An 18,410-nucleotide genomic window follows, 5' to 3' on the forward strand; every position below is an offset into this window, starting at 1 on the left:
CTGATGCAGCATCATTCTCCTGGTTAGTGTGCCAGCTCTTTCTCTTGTATTCTTGCCCAAACTGAAGAGCAGACTTTGGCAGACTTCAGACAAACATACGACCGGTGGATAGTGACAGAAGATCAGGCAGAGGCATCACAGGCATCAGGCCACTGGCTCAGTAGTCCAGGCAAGAAATTTTTTTAAACATCAGCTCTCTCAGGAACACAAAAAATATCAGGCCATCTCATTTGCGATCCTCTCTCCTGGGCAAAATGGTGCCACTCTACCGGGGCATGCACATGAACTGCCTCGGCTGATATAAAGCAAACGGTCGCATCCGCCTTCTTTGGTACGCGATTGCTGTCCACACGCCCTTTGTTCCTTCTCTCCTCTCTTCGCCATTCTCTCTCTCCACCCATTCTGCTTGCTGTCATTTCCTTTTCCGCCTATCCTTCTGTCTCTCTCGTATTCACAGGACACTTCTGCCAGCAAACTAGTTCGCCTACTACTCCACTTCTGTACAACTGGCGACCAAGAAGACAAAGGACACGCTTTTGCCAACCCTCCCCCCACATTTCATCACACTACAAATCAAAGAACGCATCTACACATCCACGGGAAGCACAGCGCCTTGACCCATTCAAGAACTATCCCGCCTCCTTTTTTCACGGAAACCTAGCCCTTTGGAAGAAAAAAACATAAAAAAAGAGTCGTTCATTATCCCAGTCCGTGGTTTTATCATATGACGGAAAGCAGAGCATTTGCGGCCATGGTCTCGTCGCCGACAAAAGGCGGCCTGACCTCGGCTCCTTCGAAATCCGCTTCCTCTTTTCGTTTCCCCACCTCCCTCCCTACCACCACCTCCTCTTCTCCTTCCGCTTCATTGGACACTCACGCATCTCCCTCGACCTTTCAGCAGCTTTTGTCATATCTTCCGTTCCTGTCATCCTCCTCTTCCAGCCGATCGACACCTAGCATCAATTCCTCACGTCCGCACACCTCCTCACGCCCTTGTTGTTCAGCTCGAACCTGTTTGTCCTACTGTTGTTCAACCCCGGAGACGCTAAAGTCTTTTTCACACTCGGGGCCCTCTTCTACAGTCAATCTTCGGCCAAAGAACTACTATTCTAAGCGACAGCGATTTATATCGAGCAGTCAGCACGCCCATTCCATGTTTTTGCCGACATCGTCTGCTTCTCATTCGGACAGCGGGAGCGACAGGGACGAACTGCAGCAACTAGATTCATCTTTTGAATCACTCCAGCGACATTCACCACTTTACAGGCGCTCACGTTCTGCAAGTACAAATAACTCAGCGACAATAACCACTACCACAATAACGACCACTACCACGACTACAGCAAGGCCCAGATCCTCGACCCACTCTATGGCGCCTTCACCGGATTTGTCGCCTGCGGAGACCAACACGACGATACCCGGAAACAAAAGTCGACGACCTGCGCTCGGATTAGTCGCGGATGGACCCTATCTGTTTCTGTTCGACGTTGCCCTGTCTCTTTACTACCCTATTCGAGCGTTGATCCTCTTTGTGCTCGGCTTTGTCTTCTCACTGATCATTGACCACCTACAAACTCAACACCAGCTCGTGGAATATCCAAGCAACGTGCCTCATCTCTGGGACACAGCCTCGTGGCTTCCTCCGACCTGTGGAGCGTCCGCGGTCCTGATCGGCACTATTTATCCACTCGGGGATTACCTCTGGTGGGGCAGACGCGTCCGGCGCAACGGTCGGGACTGGTCCAGTGTTATGAGGTAAAATACCTTGGGTTGGGGGATCACACTCGGCTGCGAAAACATCGAATGATTACTCTGAGACCGTCCATCTGTACTAACCGACCATCGCTCTCTTAATTTTTTTTTTTTTTTTTTTAAAAAAACAGATGCTTGGGTGGATTCATTGGCGTGAACTATGCAGCATCGAAGCTGCCGATGACTAGCAGTCTGCAGGTTTCCTGCACGCTGGCGTTGATTTCGGTGGCACTCTGGTTCCTCTTTGACAGGACGGTCCATGGGTTTGTGATCTCGCTGACAGTTGCATCCATGGGGACGACGGTTGCGTATTTCTTGGTCCTGAATGGCTGGTATAGGTATGTGCTTTTTATTGCTTGTTTGTGGTTTTTTATTATTATGATCCGCATCTCCTTTGTCCTCCGGGGTGAGCATTTTTTTTATTTCATTTTATGCTGCATCCCTCGGGCATGCAACGACCAAGGCGGCCCCTCGAAGACTGGGTCTTGGATGCATTTTTTTTTCTCGATTCTGGAGTGCGTCAGCCGTGAACTTCGGTGCCATGGTTCACTTGTTCGGTTCCTGGAAGATTACATAAAGAAAAAGGAATACTGTCTTGGAGTTGACAACTGAACTAATACAACTTTGTTCTCTTGATCGCTGTAGCTTTACGCGGGCAGACTTTTTTGGCGTCGGATCATGGATTCCTTGTATTTTATACTCGTCCTCGGTCTGTTTTGGAAGCATTGGCAGGCAGTTGGACGTTGTTCCTGAGGCATGGTATTATTCCAACGGCACCAATCGGATTCATGCAAAGTCAGAGTAATCGTCAGAACCTCGAGCAAAAAAAAAAACAAAGAAGATCAAGGACAGGAATTCAGATGCAATGAAAGGACATGATATCGAGCCGGATTGAGGCATCCGCCTAACATTCACAATCAGCGACATGCCATGCACGCTTATACATCAACATTGTACACTAGTTTTTTATATCGACACCGCTGTTACAGCCTCTAATACAACCGCGACAACAAGCACTCCAGAGCTAAGCTCTGGTTCCGATACTCTGATTATACTCGGATGTTCACGATGTTAAAGGATTCAATTTTCTTTGGGTATGGTGGGGCTGCTGAGCAAAATCAAAGAAAAAGAGGGAGGGGATAGAGGATCATGTAGGCGCACAGGGCGTATGACAAGTACAAATGACACGAGATCGCGTCCAATGCTCCTCATCGGATGTTGATCCAATGATTTCAACGACCTTGTTCTCTCATTCGCCATCCTGACTCACACCCACCACTGCGACCCAGTGTTTTCTTTGATATGAATAACAAGAAAGTAAACTACAGTCGTCTGCCAGAAGATGACGACGACGACGGCGTCAACAACGCCCAACCACCACCATACACACCTTCAGAGGCTCCATCTTCTCCCTACATCACACCTGGGCCAGCAGCGCCCTTCGGCTCCCCCAATGTACCCAGCTCTTCTTCCACGGAACTCTACCCCACGCTGCAGTATATGAATCCGCAACCGTTCGTCCAGTCAGGTATCTCTCCTTCTTCTGGCTATCAAGCGCCGCCGCATGGCCACTTGCATCAGTATCCCCAACAGCTGTATCCTCAACAGCTGCATCCTCAACAGCTGCATCCTCAACAGCAGCAACTTATGCCTCCACCACACACCATATACCACCCGCCAACGAATTCACAGATTACGAATGTCGTGGGACCTCCCATGATTTTGATGCGACCACCTGCGAGGATCGAGGAGTTAAGGAATAACCCCGGACTTGTGGTCTGCCAGCACTGTCGCCATTTAGTGCAGACAGAGACTTTGCCCGAAAATGGTAAGGTTTTACAATCCAGGCACATTAAGAAAACAACGTGGTCCACATGGGCTCTTGCGCTAATCAATCGCCATCCTGAAATCTGCGCTTTGTATGTTGTATTATGTGTATAAAAATAGGATCGTGCACGTACCTGGGGGTCTTGATCTTGCTGCTTGCAGGAGTCTCGTCATGCGGATGTTGTCTACTTCCGCTGTGTATGACCTCGTGGAAGGATATCATGCACTCGTGTCCGAACTGTCAGGAGGATATCGGGCTGTATTCGCGGAGCAAGGGGAGGACCTATCCGGTCAGGCGCCTAGACTGAACAAGGAAGGGGTCTCCAAAGGATTCCTGGGCATTTGCCAAGTATACAGCTTAAAGTCATGTCCACTCTATCCAATAGTTTGCTCCGCACTCAGAGAAAGAGGGTCGAGATATTGTTGTTACTTTCAGTCTTGTAAAAAGATAAATTTTTGCAAACGCAGAATATCCACTGAAGACACACGCATGCATGCTGCAGTTATCGACAGCTGTTGAACACGGATCTTACTAACGTTTTATTTAAAGGTAGCAGATTAGGACGCTTATCTTGTCTCCAAAAACAAAAGTCCTTTGGCTTGAGTGCTGGTCAGCCATTACGCTATATGCCGACACACGAGAGCGTTGCTTTTTCAGCGTTATGAATCCCTGAGGTCTCCAGATTGCTGGACATGCTTCTAACTATAGTTGGAGTTCATCATGCCTTACTGCGTTCGATGTGAACTCTTGAAAGAAATGGATGGTTAAAGGACGCATACCTGCACTCCTCCCTCGCCTTCACATTTGTACCGCCAACCATTTTGTCATCCTTCACACAAAGAGTCAGTGCTATTGTACTGTTGCTCTGTTTGAACGCTGCACGGTATAGATATGCAGTGGCCTGGAACCATTTAGCGCCTACCCCCAAATATTGCTCTTCAACCCATATTTGCGTGGACAAGGCATTGCATTATGGTGGTCGTTGATGAGAGTAAGTTGGGTGGAGCGGAGACCATGACCGCAGTCCATTCTTGGTGCTCGCTACCTGTATTGGACGGCCAGCGGCAGTGGCCTGGGCTTACGAGGTGTAGAATTGTAAGTATTTCTGAACCCTCTCAGGCAACTGCAAGGCGTGGATCTTCCTGCTGCCGTTGTTGATCGCTAATGTGAGGCTGAGTTCCTTGTTGCGGTCCAGAGACAGTATTCGCTGTGTGCTGGCTTGAAGGGTACATGTCTGCCACGATTTTGGATGTTATTGATGGTGGACCAAGGGTAGAGTCGGTCAGGGGACCAGAGGAAGCATTTCATTTTTTGCTTGGTGTCTCTTCAAGGCCTTGCCGAGTGTTATTCCTGTATGGTACTCGATTTTCCTGGGTACCGGCCTGTATTATGTCAATCAAAGGTCACTAAGGCCGTTTTTTGATGATCCTTGATGATCGCCATCGCTATAGCAGTCATTTGCCGTTCTATAACGCGAGCTTATTTTTTATCATTATCATCGGCCAAGAACTCGACGAAATCCTTGCTGTTCATAGCGCACTTGGCATCTTCAAAAACCGGTCGAGCACTTTTCCACAGGGTACAACGCTCTTCAGGCTTGTGGTTGACGCGGGTGGGAATGATGACGGTATCGGGGGCTGTTCAGCATCAAAACTTTTGAAAAACCTGCTGATCCGCGCCGAAGATTGCCATGTTCAGTTGTTGGTGGCAGTTGAAGTTGAATATTGAAAAGAGAGGGGATGGGAAAGGGAAAAAAAGTGTGCGTGTATGTGTCGACGACGGAGATATTGTACATCATCCAAGGTGTGAGGCAAGTCTTTTATGCGCTGCAAAGAGTGACATCCAACAAGGAAGAAATACTTGATATATCTTTACTCAAAGATACTGAAGCCAGATCTGGTACTGCAGCAGCCTCGACACAATTGACTTTTTTTTTTTGGAGGCTAGGCAGGGACCGAATAAGGACAAGGGTCGAACAATGGCCTAAAATTAAGGGTACCTGGGTATGGGCTCCATCTAAAATGAAGACAACAGAGGGTATCCGAAAGCACACCCAACCACTCAGTCACTCAGTATCTCGACGAACAGCCGTGCAGGAATTACGAGAATAGCATCAGGAGGGTCATGAGCATCTCGATCGACTCGAATGAGGGCGGACCGATTGAGGGTCTTTTTGGCAGTCTTGTTGAGCAACGTGTCGGGCATCGGGAATTCGACCAGGACGATGAGTTTGGACACGGGCGGCGCCCAAGCGAGGGCAGCGACAGTACCCGCTCTGATACCGATGACAGGCTGCTTGGTCAACCCTCTCAGAGACAAATGAGACCCACTACAAGGCCGAGCATCAGGGACTGGCTGAGAAATCCATGGGTCCCCTGGCGACAAGGGCCGGTAGCTGGCTCGCATTCTCACAGGACACAACTTGGTAGCAGCCATCATCGCGCTTCATGGTGGAACAGAAGACTCTATAGCCGTCTCTCTCACGGACTCATGCTCACAACACGCATAGCAGAAATATCACCATGGCGACTAATACCAGATACAATCGGCTATTTACGGTCAATCATCTCGACATCAATAGCTGCTATCGTCAGCAGCAAACGACGGAAAAGCTGGTTTCTGAGTCTTATCTTGATCTCGCTTGTCTTGACAGTGTTCTCGGGAGGATATCTCTTAAGCCAGCTGCAGCACCACAAGGATCTTGGACCGCCAGCTACCCCTATAGCTGGAATCGGTAGCGATATGGTGCTTGATCCGGGCTCTGGACCACGACGAGATCGCAATCGCGGGAAGAAGTATCAGTCGCCCAAGAAAGTGCCGAACAAGGGGAATGATAGCCCGAAGGATCCTAGCAGTGGCACGAAAACAAACCCTGGGTCAGATGGCAAGGACGAGTCAACAGAGGTGGAACAGCATAATGGATCGATTGGCGGCAGCAATAGCACAGGGATCAAAAACCAGCCAGTCAAGACAGCACCCAGCAGCTCGACAGCCAGGATATGCAACCTGGAAGACCTTGCGAGCGGTCAATGGGTTAACATCAAAACACAAGGCAAAGCCCCAGAGTGGAAACCGGACCAAGATTTGAGCTGGACGGGCTACGGTCGCAATGGATGCCGATCTAACATTTGGAACGAACGCTACCTCCTGACACCATCCGTTCTCGATAATACCACCACGCTCTATGGCACTGATTTGCTGCAGGCCGATCAGGAGCACGCCTGGCATCTGAAAAACTACCACTGGCAGCCGGACCAAAGGCGGGACCGACAAAATCAGCGTCAGAGACAAGGACAGCCAGATCTGGGAGAATGCAGGCTGCCTAAGTTCGATGCGGAAGACTTTGTGGAAGTGTTGAAAAGAGCACCCTTGGTAATGATCGGTGACAAGTTCTTGGAACAAGAATACCTCGCCATCGAGTGTCTGATCTTGGGGATGCAGAACCAGCTTTTGAGGGATTATCGGTCAGAGATTGCTGGATCCGACGTCGATGACAAGGCAGCGCTGAACTCATTGGAATATCGGATCGAATCCGAAAGTCCGCCTGTTGTCGAGTTCAAGATTGCTCCTGGATCTGACAGCCCACCGCACTCAGAGTCAAGGTCATCAACAGGAGCATCCAAGAGTCGGTCAGCAATCTACAGAAAGGCCAAGCCGGGACAGATGCGACTTGTTGACAGAATATCCAACCTGACGCTCGTAACATTTATTCGCTCGGACGTTCTCTGGGATTCAGGGATGTTGATAGGCCAGGTAGCGAAACATGCTCTGAAATCTACTACAGAGCTCTCCAACTTGGACACCGGTGGGCTCCATCCGGATTGCAAGCTTGTAGGAACAGTGCCACTTTGTGAACCAGCGAGCATTAGTATCCACGACGATCGGTCAAAGGGCTCTCAGAAGGTGAAGAACACAGCATCTCGATGGTGGCAATGGTTGGTAGGAGTGAAGGATACTGGATTATCAAGTAACGGATATGACCTAGGTGGGGCTTCTGAGAGCGAAATGTCAGTCGGATCGGACTTGGACCGCGATATAATCAACCTAGAGTGGGCGCAGAGTCTTGATGATATTGTCAAAGACTCGGCTGCGCATCGAGAACAGGTATCAACACGAAGGGATTCAACTGAGGGTGATGCTGAGCGCAAACCTGTGGTCTTGGTCAGCAACGGGCACTTTTGGGAGTTCGATCCACGGGTCGCCATCAGTCTTACTCAAGAAAGGAGTAACAGGAAGATGACCAAAGCGGATCAAGATCAGGTCAAGGACAGCCAGGATAAGCGCAGGAAGTTGTTGCGGCAGCGGTATACGATGGTCATGACCAACATGCTGGACTATATCAAAGCGAATTATCCAGATCTGAGGGTCATCACCCAGACGAGTGTTCGGCACAGTGCATGCGAGCCGGCATCGCTGAGCACCGCCGACAAGGCTTTTCAAGATGCTAAGGAGCAAGAGGCTGCCCTTTTGAATGCTCTGACCAAGGTAAAGTACATATAGGTATGCGTACAGCAGCAGACCGTTATGCGATGGAAGCCATCGCGATTATGGACTAATGGCCTGTGCTTTCTTATGACAGACCGTAGTAGCTCGGATGCAGGATCCTCTTTACTCATTCATGGACACCACATTCCTGCGAGTCTTCAAGGACTCTATCGCAAACAATCCACACTGCAGCAGCTTCATGATGCCAGGTAAGGGAATTGGCCTTTAGCATGCCATGGTGGTCTTGAGCTTTTCTTCAGACAACATTTATTGACGCATTGTTTTGTCATGTTCTTATTAGGACCCTTGGATATCCTGGTGCATCATCTCTACGGAGAACTCTTTAGGCTCGACCTGTAAATTGTAATAATAGTAATAGCAATAATAATAATAATAATAATAATAATAATAATAATAGTAGTAATAATAATAATGAGTGCTATATTCCTACGTCCCTGAACACTCTACTGCGTTGCGTTATGGGTTAGCCAACTGTGCAGACAATTCAGGTTCCAGCAATGGACGCGTCGAAAGGATCAACCCAGTTTTCAATCACCAAATGCCTACTGCAAATACAAGGAGGAGCTTAGCGAGGAAAGCCCCGTCCACTTTACTCGTTAGATGATATTAAAAGTTGATAAAGGACGAGGTCAGGGGCAGGGGTTGCAACGGGGGTACATAGGGATGTGTAAGCAGGATCGAATGCCGTGTTGGTCACACGAAGACGAGGAGTTTTTTTTGTCATACAAAAATCCACCTGATGTCGATGCCGCTGTTTATTGTTTGTTGGTGTCGCTGCACTTTGCCCCTTTTTTGTTCCTGTCCGCCTTGACCCTCGTCAGTTCGTCACCGCGCCATGCGGACAGACAGGGACAGCAAAGACAGGAGTAACTCTTGTTCCACCTCCACCTCTCGCTCGACCTCCCTGCCTACTTGTCGTTCTACACTGCAGCCCATCTCCTCCTCTCACCCCGAGCTTTGCCCTCGACACTCTTTTACCATCGCACTATCCGCATTGCACACCATCCATCCCACTCCTGGCTGAGCCCAGGATATATCTGACGGCAAAATCATCACTCCATTTCGCGAAGGCATTGCGCTGAAAAGTAAAGTGTGAGGTGCTGTGCAAGGACCATGTCAACCACCGCGACAACTCCGCCCTCAAGCTCTAGTTCCAGGGCCAGAGACAGGCTCCCCCAACCAATATCGCACCAACAGCAGCTGTCCTTACTCCAACAACACCAGCCATTTCCCTCTTCCACCTCCTCATTTTCAATCAGACATTCGACCTGCTCCTCAAGCCTGCTTGGCCCGAACGACTCTGCGAGAATATCTCTCCTGCAAGGAACCAGCGCAAGCTCCAACGGCAGCAGCAGCAACTTTAATTTCTCCAGTCAATACAATGGCCAGCCATCCAGTTTCGATCGTCGAGTGCCACCACGCAACTACAACCTTTTTGACCCTATAACATCGTTATCCTCTAACGGCGCAGGGACACAGGGTGCTAATGGCGCATCAAGAGCCGGTGGAAGGACCTGGATCCGATCGAGGGGGTCAGCTGCTCACGACGCGTTCCTTCAGGACTCGGCATCTGATCTCAACTCGCTCTATACCATCGATAGCACAACCCCAGCTCTCACTGATCCGGATGACTCGGTGGACGATGGAGCGTCGTATTTTGGGACATCCGGACAGGATTATTTGCTGAAGCAGAAAAGAGCTTGGCGGTCAAAGATGATATGCTGGTTGGACCTGATTATCCTAATTGTGTTCACAGCAATGGCTGGCTTACACGGACCAGTGACAGGCGGAGAGGGACAGGCACCAGAAGGAACATGGACATGGAGCTGGGAAAAGGTAGCATGGCCATTGACAGTCATGGCTATCGTACGCATTTCGACGATGGCATTCACGGTTCGTTACAGTGACGGGAACTACAATGCCGTGGTCATCTTTATTTGCGTGGTATGTATCATACTATGGGAAAACAGGCCAAGTATGAAACCTTGTATTATCGATCTTGGTCGATTAATCCCTGCCTTGCAATAACCCTACTAGCTAATTACCTTGCGTACAATGTTCGAGGTCAACATGGTCATACAGCATCGTCTCGAGATCACTGCTACGCTCATCGCGCAGTATGCTGTATCTGTGGTCCTGACACAACTTCATTGGATCTCATATTCCGCTCACACACCCATGTCTGCGACTCTTGCTTATGCATACGATCCACACTTGAGCGACAGCATCACATTCTCGCGCGAGTCCCGATATATCGGAGCAATCTCTCATAGCCGGACACAGGCATTGCGGCGGGGTACATCATACGGAACAATGGGCAGTTCTCCGTTTGATGCCGTGCAGGAGCAGGATGAGGAACAGGAGGATGACCCAGATATGTTTATCAAAGTGAATATCGACCGCAAAAAATCAACCTCCGTTACTGCTCGCACTCGTGAGATGGATGACGGAAGCGATGAAGACGATGGTGGAGCTGGCAATGGTGATTTTCGTGGCGAGGGGGATGGCGACGAAGATGGCGGAGAGGACCAGGACATGGCCACGTTACTAGCATTTCAGGATGCACGGAGACAGCAGGTCTACGCCTTCTCGCCCACAGCATCCTCTTCGGTCATTCCTCCTCGATCCATTCTATCGCCTCAGGCATTACCTAATGACTCTTCCAATATGAATCGGGCGCCGCTCTCATGGACACTTCAGAGACAACAGGACTCCTCATCTTCGTACGATATGCGACTGGCGGCAGCAGGTGCTTCGGGTGCGGCAGCTGTATCTGGCGGATTGACTATGGGATATGCGCCGAGGAAGCGATCCTTGCGCTCGAATCTCGATCCCAACGGGACAGGAAGGAGGACATGGACTGGTGGCCATAATATCATTTATTCGGGCATCTTTGTCGAGGACTCGGATGATGAGATGGACCTTGGCCAAGGAGTAGGAGACGTCTCTGCGGTATTACAGGACGATGACCAAGGGGAAGGAAATGGCACATACGACTCACATAAGCAGCTGGAATTCGATGATACTATCAAGGCGGAGCTCAACGACACCACCATGACAGCACTTGATAATTCAAAAGAGAGCGAACCGCTTGCAGATGAACTACAGTCTGAAGTAAAAATCGACATTAGCCTCTCAGGATCAGTCATTACTGTAGAGGAGCCATCACAGACGCGACTATCGACACTTCTCGAACCCGTTCCTGGTTTGCTGGATGATCATGTGGAGCATCGAAGATATCCTCATTTTGAGGAGCCGGCTGTTGAAAGAGAAAAAATAGGCACAGCGATCGATGCGTCAGAAGGAGGTATGACAGTGTAGACCGCCAGCCAACGTGCCAACGTAGTAGCACGTTAGATGCAAACCAAAGGCTAACTGTATCGTTTTAATAACTAATACAGATACCGGACCAAACGGAGATGTTGTCCCGGAGGGCCACCAGCACCACATTCACGGCCTGTCCACTCTCAAGCTCAACATATCATCGCAAAAGGAGATCATGGCGGTACTGTGCGAGGAGGACAATTGCTCCGAACATCAGTTTCAAGAGGGTCCTGCGGCTGAATTGGAGAACGCGCTTGGTCCAAGATTCACTGGCGGAAATGTTGTTCAGCTGGACATCAAAGAGAGCTCCACGGCTTCTCTTGAGAAAAATGGAGAGAGTATCAATGATTTTGGGGATTCGTCTTTGTTGGGCACCATTCACGGAATCCCCGGGCAACATTTTGAACCTCTAGATGGAATCAAGCTCGATATTCAGGGACCTGCGGTTGACGGTGACAGGAATCACGGACAGGATGATCAGCATGGCCATGAGTCGAATGAAGGCCATACTCAGGAATGGATCGGAAGAACGACACTAGAATTGGAGGTGGATATCGACCCTACTTCGGGGAGCACCCTTCCAGGACCTAAGATAGAGGGAACCAGTTGCCCAGACATAACAGAAGCCATCGGAGAAAATCTTAACGAGGGGGAACCAGGGTATCGCAGGATACATATCCACCAAAGAATCGAGCACATCGTCATGGATGAAGAGGACAAGGTCGGTGGCAACGACATTCGGGATACTGGTACCATACGTCAAGGTCATACTCACCCTTCGGCTATCGCCATTGGTGGAATAGTCGTAGTGGATGATCCCTCGACGCTCACCATCCAGCCAACTGCGATTATGCCGACTTCGAATCCAGGACAGTGGGTGCATACTCAGGACGCAGAGCGACCGACAGGTGTGATCACCTGGGGTGTTGTGGATGATATCCCTCAGTCCTTTCAGGATGAAGTGATCATAGAACCTGCACCGGGGCCAGCAGTTTACATCCCATCTCAAAGGACAGCCATCGTGGAATATCCTCAGCCAGGAACAATCGGAATTGTATCTCCTTCTCAGCCAGCTGTTGCAATTGACCCGCCATCAAGACAGATCGTTATTCCGCCGCGACAGCCTATCATCCAGCATCCACCTATACCGCAGCCTCAGCCTCGCGTGATTGTTCAGCCAAGGTCGGAACCTGCAGTCTATATGCCCCGGCCTCGTCCTGTTTTAATTCCTCCTCAACCTGTTCCGCAGCCTGTTCCACAACCTATCCCCGTCATGCGGCCTCCTGTAATGGCACAGCCGCTACCGCGAGCCTTCGTTCAGCCTCAACCACAAGTCATTGTACCCGCTGCGACCGCCATCGTTCCTGGGCCACAGATCGCTGCGCCTGGGCCTCCCCTTGCGCAACCCGTTTATGGAACATATGAGACCATCGTCCCCGGAGTTACAGGCGGCGCAAGAGTAATGCAGGGAGGTATGGCTCCTCTAGGTGGTGGGCACTCTGTCGCCTCCATATATGACGACCGATCTGTGGTCTCCATTTACGAAGACGACGTGCATTCTGTGGTATCTATCTACGACGACCGCTCTATTGTGTCCATCAACGAGTTGGAAGACGTGCGGGCAGTAGTACCTGTTGCCGGCCCGGCAGGGCGACGACCCTGGATGCAGGGACAGCCTATTCCTGCAATGACCCATGGTCATCATCTCGCGTCCGCGGCACATGTTCCAAGGCAAGCCAGATCGCAAGCTATGCATCCTATACAGGCTGATGATATCGATGCCTACTATAGATCAGAAGTAGACGGTCGTGAGATCATTGGGCGCGCGAGTCCTCTGAAATATCAGTCTTTCGACAGCCGAAGCGCGTTCGCAGACGGTCCTATTGTTAGCAACCGGCATGAACATCGTGCGGACGAAATTAAAGTCGAGTCGCAAGCCCATGCCGTTTCTAGACACGAGTCATTTCCCTCTGATTCGGCCAACACAGAGCTATCGTATCAAGAAGTTCAGGTGCAAGAAGAACCAGTCCAACTACAGGAACTGGCTATAGAGACTTACTTTGATACCACAAGGTCGCAGCTAAAGGTCAGGGAGCAGCAGGGCCAGCTTCTATTCGAGATGGCTCTTCAACTGAAAAAGAGGCAGCAGCAGGTACAGAGGAAGGAAAAGCAGGAAAAGGAGCTAGCACAGCTGCCACTGCTTGAGACTTCCCAACGAGCACAATCACAGGACCAGGACCAGAGCCAGACCCAGACCCAGACCCAGAGCCAGACCCAGACCCAGAGCCAGAGCCAGAGCCAGGACCAGGGCCAGGACAGGGAACAGCAGCATAAGCAGTACCTTCCATCTCCTCCATCGTCCAGTCGAGCGGCTTTTGAGGCCCCAACCTCGCCCATCTCGTCCATCTCCGCATTATCGCGATCCATTCAGCAGCATCAGTCGCCTCCAGTTCTTACCTTTCCAAAACCACCTCAAAGCCCACCTCCGGTTCGACTCTTGGCGAACAGAGGAACCCATCTGCCACCGACTCAACCCCGAAGTATTCCCATCGTGTCTCGATCCCCTGACCGGCAACACCAAGCGGGGCATGTCAGTAAGACAGCATTAGCTGCAGCCGATGCCGATGGAAGCGACGTTGAGGTTGTCTTTTCAACGTCAACTCAGGACGCTGAGCACATCATGCTTCAGTCCAGAAACCAAAAGCAGAGCATCCCAATTACTGAAAGATTTGGCGCTGGAACAGCTGATAAACCACCTTTGCCGCATTCATCCTTGAAGGCTAAGGCTGGCCAGCGAGCAGCCACGGCACGAAAGCTTCAGAAGAAGCAGCACATAGCCCCGATGAGCCGTCATCATTTGCACCCTTCATCGTTGCAAGAGGGTATCATGGCGTGCTGGAATAATGAGTTTGCAGCCTCACTCGAAGTTTTCAAAGAGCATTCGACGGCCTTCCCGAGGTGGAGTCTTGCAGCGGCAGAGGTAGGTTGCCTTTCAAAATAATAGTACATAGTCACTAAGCGCGGATGAGTTCAGCGCTAATGCTGTATGTTGTTTCGATAGGTTCATGTCGTGCGTCAGTTGATCAGTGGGCAGCTCTCCGAGGCCGACTCAGAACTCATGGATGCGCTTCAACTCTCAGAAAAAGTCGCATCCCGCATACTGGACAGGAGACAGGAATTCGTAAGTAACAAACATCAACTGGCCGGAGGCTGCCAGCACTTATGGTTTTCAAAACTGAGCAGTATGCCGTTTTCCTTTACTTGTCTCGTAGGATGCAAGCTTTATGAGCTACCGATCGATATGCAGTGCTGATGCTACCTTAGTCACGTCAAATGACAACACCCTCCGACAAAACTACAAGTGGGATTGCGAAATGGCCTTCTACGACACCTTGCTCTATCGCGGTATTCTGCAGCTGACATCGGCCTCAGACACCAAGGGAACGTTTTCAGACATCAAGGGTGGGCTACAGCTAAGGCGTGCGTGGAAGGGATATATGCGGATCAAACAGGAGATGGAAATCGCTAAGGAGCGGTGGCAAAAGCTGTCAAGTCTGGTGCAGTCGCAATCCAAAAGCGGGGGCCATCAAAAAGGAGCGTCGATTAACGCTGGGCAGAACCACAGCGTTCAAGCAGCAGTAGAGGAGGAGCGATCTGCTCACTCGACCAAGAACGCTCGCCCTGGCAAGTTGACCAAGACTGTAACAATGCCCATTTCTATCCCTACTGGCACATCCAACAATCCGCCGGCGAGTTCCAAGAAAGGCGCGCCGCTATCGACATCTCAGCCATCTGAGGGATCACGTTGGTCTATCTTCGGTAAACGAAGCAGCTGGAACCATTCAGCGGCATCTTTGTCGACCTCTCCAGCAGATTCCCTTGAGTATCCTCAGGAGGGTGAGCGCAGCGGCTCCTGGTTCTTGTCGTCGAGCCCATCTACTTCCAAGGGTCTGGCGAGTATTCTCAGGGACCAGACCAAGGCTGCAGAGGATATCAAGACTGCTGTCAAGGTTCTGGAGGATATTGAGGACTACATGCGCTATGGAATAGGGCTGTTTTATTTCATTGTCTCGATCGTTCCAAAATCGTTGTTGCCTGCACTTAAGACAATCGGGCTGCAGACGAATCATGAGCAAGGCATCAAGGATCTGGAAGCAGTCTTTACCCGCAAAAATGGTCGAGGTACGAATGTTGTCCGGATAGCTGCCTATACTTGAGCAACAGACGATGCTCTTACTAATGCTTGAACTGACTTATCTCTACCTAGCTCCGTTTGCGGCGTTATTTCTATCGATCAATTACCTGTTCTTGCCCAGGGGAATGAACGATCCATCCATATCTCTCGGAAGAGCAGGAGAAATCATCGATGAGTGCCTGAAGACATGCCCGTAAGTCTGCCCGATTGTAGGATCCATACTGTAAGAATCAGTGCTTTTGGTTCCGTCGCTTATGTAAACGTGTTGCTCTCGTTCAATAGCAACGGATCGAGTTACCTTCTGATGGCATGTCATCATGCCCGCAAGACAGGCAATATGATCCCTGCTGCCCTAAACCATATCACTCGAGGCATCCAAACGTGCGAAACTGCGGGCATTCCTTCTATCAACTACCGCTTCGAGCTCGGATTAACGTTCTTCATCCACCAAGAGTTTGGCAAGGCAGCCGATATCTTCGAGATTCTCTGGAGAAGGTTCATCATTATTAATGCTATGCCAATTGGTGGGGCCGTAGGGGCTGCAGCATCAGCTGGCGCTGGCCTAGGACGGAGAAGAAAAGGCCGCAGCAGCAGCATGAGTCAACCCGCCAGAAACGACCCTGCGACTGGAAGCGGCATCGGTGCCTCATTCGAGACGGAAGAAGACGAGGATGATTTTGAACTAGCACCTTTCTGTGGGCTGTGTTTGATCGCCAGCAAGATGGTCATTCGGTTAGGACAGGATGGATACTTCGGATACGGCAGGGATGGGTTCGGACACCTCAGCAGCGACGGAGGCATGTCCCCAATCTCTGGTCTTTTGTTTGAGAATGGTGTCGGATCTTCAACGCCGCTCAACTTTCCGCGACCAGGACCTGATTCGGATCTACTAATGGCTGCCTATGAAGTGATAGCTGTGATGTCTGGTTCTGAGCAAACTACCACCACAATGACTTCAGGCGGCAGCATAATCTTGGAGCATTCCAAGTCATCCTCCACTCAGTCGACGGATACCAGTGGAGGCAAATCCACGGCCACTTCCCAGATGCTCCCTTCGTCTGCTCCCACGCAAGCAGGAAAGGTAAATTGAGGTCCTTTATGAGTTCAAATGAACATGGACAACTGTCGAGACCTTTATATTAACATTAAATTGGATACTTCTTCCTGCTCAGCTCAATCGTTTCAATAAGTTTGCCTGGAATCAGTGTCAAAAGAGTCTTCAGCGTGGGCGTATCTCGCCATTCTTGCCTTTAGTGATTCTGTACCTTCGACGCGACCTAGCATACATGAGACCCGGTGTGCTCAGAAAATATCGCGTCCTTTTGGAAACCACCTGGAAGGTAGGTTTCTCTCAACACGCCTTACTCCTTGTTGTCGATGATACGCTGATACCAGACCTAATTCCTTTATCTGTACGTATTATATAGTCTGTACAACAAACGGCGGACGCTGACTCACAAGCGATCTACCTCTTATTGAGCGCTGTCGTGCACCGCCAATTGCTTCCGGATGATGCTACGTTCGTATACACCGCCCTAACCGATTGTCTGCTGCTTGAAGCGACTATTGAGAGCGAGCTGTGGGTCATCCCGCACTGTCACTACGAGGTAATTAAAGCAGTAGAACAAGAAAGATACATTATGAACAAAACTTATCGTCCACCTAAACGCTGTATTTATTATCTTTGGATCACTAGTTGGGCGAGCTGTTGTACAAGCAGCTTCATCTACCACAAGCAGCTCTGGAGCAGTTCCAATGGATTGTCAAAGGCCCTAGCAAAGAAACCCGGCCCTCCAGCATATTCTATAGCTCTGCTCCCGCCAGCTCCAATCCACGGCTCTCTGTATTCGGAGGCGGCTTTCCTTCCGACACAGTGACCAATCTTGTCGAAAGCGTCGCTGCCACGCAGGCCGCACAAGCTACAGTTTCGAGTGGAGGTCACTCGAAGCATCCGTCGACGACTTCTAATCATCGTCTCAGTCAGTTGTTCCCGCCTAGTAGCGGTAGCGCCATCCTCGGATCCTCACCGAAGCATGTTTCCTCAATAGCCAACCCACCTAGCCCGATGGCATTCTACAACTCGAGATACAAAAAGTTCGAGTTCTCACAGGCGCTGAGACAGAGAAGCTCGATTTGTGTAGAGCAGCTTCAGAAGGAAATCGATGTCAACACAAGTGGCTCTTCCAGCACGCCTGCGAGTCGACGTGCCTCTGTGTCTGGGAACGGAAATACTGCTACGGATTCGACTGCCCTGATCAATATTGCCCATACTGGAACGGTCAAAGCGGACAGCGGAAGCACGGCTATGGAGGGGGTTAAAGAGTCTCAGGGGGACGCATCTAAGAAACGCAATTCCTCGCAGTCAGTGGACCTTTCGGCCCAGAACATAGGAAACACAAAATCGCCTAGACTGTCTACGGAAGGCTCGGTAAAGGCTACCACGGCTGGATCAACAACTGCGGTTGCTGCGGACGCCAGATCGATACAGGGAGAGACATCACCACCGACGGTGCCAAATGGAGGTGATACCATGCAAGCAAAGCGCTCCTCGAGCGAGAGTTCCGCACACCCTCTTCTTCAGCAGGGCTGGAGTACTAATACCTTGCCTAACATCTTGTCGGACGCCCAGAGGAAACGAGGTAGCCAACAGTGGGGTCTGGGAAAACAACAACAGCAGCAGCTTAGGCCAGCGCAGTCCTCAGGTGGTGTTAAGCATTAAGAGATAGACAGTAAAAATAATATTTCTTTTGTGTCCAATCGACCTTTTCGCTTCGCCTTGATCTGCACAGAAGGGTGACTGGAGTG

The 18,410-nt window shown here is 50.4% G+C and overlaps 4 protein-coding genes across 4 annotated transcripts; all 4 read left to right on the top strand.

The window, feature by feature from the left end:
* The first annotated feature begins 570 nt into the window (after positions 1–570).
* BC939DRAFT_253271 (insulin-induced protein-domain-containing protein) lies at positions 571–2,709 on the top strand. Its single transcript, XM_051551015.1, has 2 exons — positions 571–1,755; positions 1,884–2,709. Exons 1-2 carry the CDS (start codon positions 725–727, stop codon positions 2,362–2,364), a joined length of 1,512 nt encoding a protein of 503 aa, XP_051409486.1. The 5' UTR covers positions 571–724; the 3' UTR covers positions 2,365–2,709.
* Positions 2,710–4,220, top strand: BC939DRAFT_253272 (LITAF-like zinc ribbon domain-containing protein). Its single transcript, XM_051551016.1, has 2 exons — positions 2,710–3,580; positions 3,700–4,220. The coding sequence occupies exons 1-2, from the start codon at positions 3,055–3,057 to the stop codon at positions 3,885–3,887; spliced, it is 714 nt and encodes a 237-aa protein (XP_051409487.1). The 5' UTR covers positions 2,710–3,054; the 3' UTR covers positions 3,888–4,220.
* Positions 4,221–5,704: 1,484 nt separating this feature from the next.
* Positions 5,705–8,425, top strand: BC939DRAFT_505619 (uncharacterized protein; the record flags this gene model as incomplete). Its single annotated transcript, XM_051560687.1, has 3 exons — positions 5,705–8,065; positions 8,160–8,274; positions 8,367–8,425. The coding sequence occupies 3 exons, from the start codon at positions 5,705–5,707 to the stop codon at positions 8,423–8,425; spliced, it is 2,535 nt and encodes an 844-aa protein (XP_051409488.1).
* A 774-nt stretch (positions 8,426–9,199) lies between these two features.
* On the top strand, positions 9,200–18,324 carry BC939DRAFT_505620 (uncharacterized protein; the record flags this gene model as incomplete). Its single annotated transcript, XM_051560688.1, has 10 exons — positions 9,200–10,030; positions 10,124–11,393; positions 11,488–14,390; positions 14,472–14,591; positions 14,683–15,592; positions 15,678–15,798; positions 15,888–16,686; positions 16,778–16,945; positions 17,033–17,212; positions 17,302–18,324. The coding sequence occupies 10 exons, from the start codon at positions 9,200–9,202 to the stop codon at positions 18,322–18,324; spliced, it is 8,325 nt and encodes a 2,774-aa protein (XP_051409489.1).
* Between the last annotated feature and the right edge of the window lie 86 nt (positions 18,325–18,410).

This window comes from Gamsiella multidivaricata, assembly GCF_025024155.1.
Source record: "Gamsiella multidivaricata strain RSA 2152 chromosome Unknown BC939scaffold_59, whole genome shotgun sequence".
Lineage (NCBI taxonomy): Eukaryota > Fungi > Mortierellomycota > Mortierellomycetes > Mortierellales > Mortierellaceae > Gamsiella > Gamsiella multidivaricata.

Excerpts from the sequence above, each read along its gene's own strand:
- BC939DRAFT_253272 (XM_051551016.1), top strand. The coding sequence starts at position 3,055 with ATGAATAACAAGAAAGTAAACTACAGTCGTCTGCCAGAAGATGACGAC. Across the intron at positions 3,581-3,699 it reads AGAGACTTTGCCCGAAAATG|GATCGTGCACGTACCTGGGG; the intron begins GTAAGGTTTTAC and ends GTATAAAAATAG.
- BC939DRAFT_253271 (XM_051551015.1), top strand. The coding sequence starts at position 725 with ATGACGGAAAGCAGAGCATTTGCGGCCATGGTCTCGTCGCCGACAAAA. Across the intron at positions 1,756-1,883 it reads GACTGGTCCAGTGTTATGAG|ATGCTTGGGTGGATTCATTG; the intron begins GTAAAATACCTT and ends TTAAAAAAACAG.